The sequence below is a fragment of the Opisthorchis viverrini genome (genome assembly GCF_000715545.1).
Source record: "Opisthorchis viverrini unplaced genomic scaffold opera_v5_45, whole genome shotgun sequence".
NCBI classification, from domain to species: domain Eukaryota; kingdom Metazoa; phylum Platyhelminthes; class Trematoda; order Opisthorchiida; family Opisthorchiidae; genus Opisthorchis; species Opisthorchis viverrini.
Genome location: NW_008751701.1, coordinates 551,186 through 556,636, shown reverse-complemented (window position 1 = coordinate 556,636; position 5,451 = coordinate 551,186). Strand labels below are relative to the sequence as shown.

At 44.5% G+C, this 5,451-nt stretch overlaps 1 protein-coding gene across 1 annotated transcript in view; it reads right to left on the bottom strand.

Moving 5' to 3' along the window:
- Positions 1-1,809: 1,809 nt before the first annotated feature.
- The window catches only part of T265_03236 (hypothetical protein), a gene marked incomplete at both ends in the record, with an annotated part of 23,106 nt that continues 19,464 nt past the window's right edge, over positions 1,810-5,451 (bottom strand). The window contains one exon of the mRNA XM_009167669.1: positions 1,810-1,850. Coding sequence (XP_009165933.1) covers positions 1,810-1,850 — 41 coding nt within the window. The remainder of the gene's footprint in view (positions 1,851-5,451) is intronic.

The following is a 5,451-nucleotide window of genomic DNA, read 5'->3' as shown; positions in this document are numbered from 1 at the left end:
ATTAGTTCTGGGACTAATTAAAACCCTCACACCGTAGATACCATAAGCCATTGTATCACGATTACCAGACGCCCGAGTAGTAAAGTGCAAACACTCTGGGTTCACCCCGAGCGATATAAGATGACCAAACGGGTCTTGTATGCGTATTTCGGAGACACAACATACGTAAATAGAGTGGGAAAGTGAGGTTTCAGTAAGAGATGCCTGTTGCCCAATTTGACGTGGAGTACGGACACTAAAGGCTGCAACGTGGAATAGATCTTTTGAGGTTAGTAGGTGAATATTTTGGTTCATTCTTCTGTGCGATGGTTGAGATACGGAACAGTGGCTAGGCGATTGGCAGATGATTAGATCGCACTGCACTGTACAATTGATTGGGAGGGAATGAAGGTCGGTGGGAGAAAAGCTGCAAGAGCAAACGATACTTCCTGGTTGCCCAGGCAAAATTAGGGAGTTTAGTTGAGGTGCCCAACCTTGAACCTTTGACTCAAAAGTTTGACCCACGAGCGGTGGAGGGACGTCGGGGTTTTGTTCAGGGACCCTGCCCCAGCCTCTGACTCAAAAGTCTGGACCGCGGGACAGCGGTTGTTAGGGGTATCTTGGGGGACCCTTCCCGGAGTTGGCGACTCCGTAGTATGACTTACTTGGCTGTAGGGGTCCAGACTGGCCCGAGAGCGCAGAGAGTAGGGCAGTTGCGCGCAACAGGTGCCTTTTGAGCAGCACCTGGCAGGGTCGTTGGTTTTAAACGTATTTCGACCGTATTCGACTAAAACGCCGGCGGTCACGGTCAACCGTTGGGCGACCGGAGTGGGTGGTTTTTGGGGCCAAGGTTTAGCCAACATGTTTTTCACCGTTGACCTATCAAACACGCGGCGTGCATATGGTAAGACTTTCAAGCTCAGAGCCCACATCTTATTAGGCAAAAATTTTATTATTCCCAGTAGATAGTGCGTGTAATAACCTTTCTCCGACGGCTGTTCATGATGCATCTAGTATCCAGTTCAATTCACTTCCAGACGCCTTTTATTTGCGTCGTCGCACGGGCAATATTACTGCCCCGGGCTGAGGAGTTGAAGCGCAGTGCTATGCTTTTTTAGCTTGCGCCTTTCAGGTGAACAGAAGCCGCTGAACGATAAGAGCAAACCCAATCTGGAAAGCTTGGGCGAATCCCTTGATCCTGTATATCAATCCGTGAAAACATGAATCACCTGGATCCCAAGATGCCGTGACAGGCCAAATGCGGAACTCCGCACTAACAAAGATTAGGCGAAATCCTGGAATAAATCCGCTCTGTATGTTGCAATTATTTGACTGTTAAGCGGAACCCTGTGCTGAAACCGCCTAGTCATTCTCAAGTAAGAGTTGCAACGGCCAATAATCATGTTGCACATGGTTGGGCGGCTTGTCGGTCTAGCTTGAGGGAGAACTCTGATTGGTCGAAAATGGGGATTTAACAGCCGTTCGTGTTTCAGTGACCGCTGAGTACCGGTTGCTAGTGTCGCATCCAGAAAACGTCCCACTCTCTAAAATGCTTCCGTTTAATACAACTCAAATACGACACGCCGTATTTCGGTCTTCCCCGCTTTTGGTGCTTAGTACAGTATCTGTACCCAAACGCTAGCATAGGGCGACTAGGCTCAGTAATTAGCAGAGTCACATTCATGATTTCAGTGTTTCACCGGGTGATACACTTGCAACCTCAAACACAGAGTTCATAATTGGCCTACATTATTTCCTCACTCTTGTTTCCTGGCTCTTGCGATACGAACCCAAGTTAAATGCCTATTTTTCCTAATTCAGTGACGGGTGTCAAGTCCAATTATTGCTGGGAAAACCCAGCACACCCGAGCCTGAACAGAACACGAACTTAGCAAATATACACTCATTTGCAAATTAATTTGGTTTTTCCAGAGACCCAACTGGAACCCAGCTGACTCTGTCTCTCGTTTGTGATGTTCTGCGGCAAACACACAGACACAAAAACACAAACTTCGCTGATCCCAAGCGTCCTCCGAAATATCTTCAGTGAAGTGGCTGTTACACTATCTCAGCTTTTCGGCCGCGAAGCACTACGTGGAAGACACCTGACAACTGTTTATCGTGTCACGTTATTGTTTACCCATTATCTTCCAAGTCACCAACCATAGCGTTCATTTGATAATCAGTTAAGGTAATAAGGCCCTTGACAAAATCTTCCACAGTGAAAGTTTCGAACACCTTTATGCACACGCTTCGTTGAATACCAGGCTACTTAGTTAACCCAGCCGTCTGTATGACGCTGAATGATAGTCTTCAGGGGGGACACTTACTCCCAAAAACTATCCCTGTATTCTTTGTCTTTCCTAAGTTTCCAGGATCCACATGAGACGCTGCAACGAAATGGCGTAAAGGGCACATAAACTTGGCAGTAAGGCTGACGGTAATCCATATATCTTGGGGTGTGACTTTGATTGTTTGGCCAAGTGATCGGGAGTTAGGCAAACATCAGTAACCGTCGACCAAAGTCAGCCCACATTTAATCGCATTTCAGATGAGGATTTTAGTAGGGATATGTAACTCTGAAATTCACATTGAGAAAATGACTAGACACACGTCAAACTGCCGTCCATATGGACCGCAAGTCGGTTTCATTTATCATTGGGACAGTCTGGCAAGGATCTAACTATTTAAATCCCGCATTTTCCATACCTAGGTGGAGCGAAACTTTACTCCCTGGTACAGATAATCTCAACACCCATATAAACAGGAATGGCTTGCGACGCTATCTCAACAACATGCTTGCCCGGGACGAAATTCACACCCTCCATCAACAATAGGAACTGCATAGCGGTCGTCGTAATCGTTAGGTCCAGGTGGCAGCCGCAATAGGCCACGCTAAAATATCAGTAGCTTGTCGTAAAAACCAAGGTTGGATCTCCAGGGGCTGTTTTATCTCATAAAACACAGAAACAGTTGCAACTATCAGGGAACATGAGCACAGCATCTTAGTTTAACACACGGCGGCAATGATCAGCTGCAACTCGGCCGTTTTCATCTGCTCAACGGTTTTAACTCACGACCTCAACGAGAACACTGATTGTGGGGATGAAGCCTCCAACTCAGGAAAAGCGTTATGACCCTTATCAACATCTAACAGGACCATCGCAAGCGTATTTGAAAACTCTGGCAGAAAAGGCTGATTGGCTGCGAATAAGATTTACTGTAACATAATAAATGCCATGTACATTCTGGACTGCACCGGCAAGAAGTTCAGTTGCTGCGACGGCAATGATTTACATCGTACCACAGGAAAATGCTGCACAGGGTTCGCAAATGAGAGCTCACTGAGAACTCACCGATACTCACAAAATAAAACAGTCACCAACGTCAGTCAGTCCATTTGTCTTTTTGCCATGGAGTTCGTTCTCGATATTCTTTGTGAGCTGCGCTTAGTCGAAAGCTTGTTGGTGTGGGGCCCATGACGTTTACGTTGGCGAATGGATTGGCGTACTTTGTAGCCACTCTCGGCATCCGCATATCCTAAGGAGTTNACTCTCGGCATTCGCATATCACAAGGAGTTGAAGGGTACTGGTGCCGTAATTTGGTTAGTTGGGTAATCTTATTAGGAATTCTTCGCACATACGGGTGCTGCTACTCGTGATTTGTGATTGATGATTATATTCAAGCGTTGAAGGTAAAGATGAGTCAGTTAGTCATTGTAGGTCGAATAACATAGTCAAGTTTGACCAAAAGAAGTGAGCCTGATATCGACATTTGAATAAAATGTCGTCGTGAACCTCTTAAGCGAGCATAAGTGGAATAGCCCTGACGCTCTTTTGGTTTCTATGAAAAGGTGATTTATGAGGCGATAAAAAGACACACAAACAAACACAGTCTTGCAAGGAATGGCTAAATGCTGAATGATCTATTCCGTATTTGATCCTCTAAGCTCTATGTCTGAACATTCAGACAGCAAGAATTTAGTCAGCTTTCGTTCACTTTTTCCACTTGTGTCACTCACAACTGTTTCGTTTAACTCAACATAGCCCGCGAAGCTTGGAGGACAAATAACATACTGTTGTCTACCGAATATGGTGGTGCAACTCCTACATTGTTACTTGGCTTCATGTTCCACCCTTTGTGGTAGTTCAAGGTTCGCAGCTGTTTGAGAAAACTTTTTTATGGAGAAAAGAGGAGAATATTACATATGTATCCACATGGTCAACATATAAATTTCCGGAAGGTCGTGCTGTGATCGTTGTAAGGACGCAAGAAGCTCCGATCTATTATACTAAACCCCCATTGTCTGACATTCTGATCCCTCAGAGCATGATTTCATCTAGTTCGTACCTTCGCACGGTTGATTTATGTTGGTTTGTTTAGAGCGTTTAGTCTCCGGATACTAAAACAGTATGTTTGTACATCGTTTTCAGAACATTATTCGCGTTTCACTGATTGCTCACCTCAAAATCATTATCAGCATTGGTTCAATAATACAAGCGTTTAAATGCGTACAACTATGAGTGTTTAACGTTTTGCTAATATGTAAAGAATCTAGATCTGTGGGATATCCCTTCTTCCTTAAGCAAAACGGCGAGAATGAGGTGCCCACACATATGGTCCACACCTATTAGGACCCTGAGCGACAAATCGGACTAATACGCCAATAACAGATTCGGTCATGCATCAAATAGTGACCTCATAAACTCAGAGCCTAATGACAGGAGACATGTGGCCAGGCAGTCCAGTAGAAAATGACAGCTTATGTGTCATCGAGATTATCCGCCTGTCTTTTCCTGAGAGGCTTGTGCGCTGTACGCTCCGGGAATGAACGCGCGAATATCTCACAGCGTTTAGTTTGAGGGTAATCACCTTTGATATACGTTGCTTTATGGTGGCTTGTCTTCTCTTAACAGTGTTTCTTGATGTGAAACAATTCATTTTCGGATACACGGTGGTTGCGAATACGTTTATAAGCCGTATTCTCTGCCTGGAAGTTAAGCAGCAGGATTAAACGCCACTGGAGGCAAACTAAGCATAATCTCGTGGCGGATCTAGAAGTCAAAATGTATAATGAAACTGAACGTTGCGCACTGTTCTTTTAAAAGTGTTCCTTTGAGCTTATTCGTCAGAATATGTCCAACTTAGGATCAAAAAAGGTTGACCGAATATTTGGGACTGAACCTACCTGATGATCCCCAAAAATGACGAAAAGTTTGCCAGCCGTCAAAGAGTTTTCAGCATAGCTAGGCGTGATGCATTACATCTATATAAAGTTTCAGGTATATTTTATGTAGCGAACTATTACATACACATTATGTTATGCTAGTAGCATGTGCAATTACCGTAGTGCTGTGTTCCGCATTCCTAGTTTCCCAATAATTCACTGAATGGTTTCGTGCGAAAGGACGTTGGAAATAATTGAAAAGCAAAATAATTGCAAAACAAATGAAAACCACAAATAGCACAAT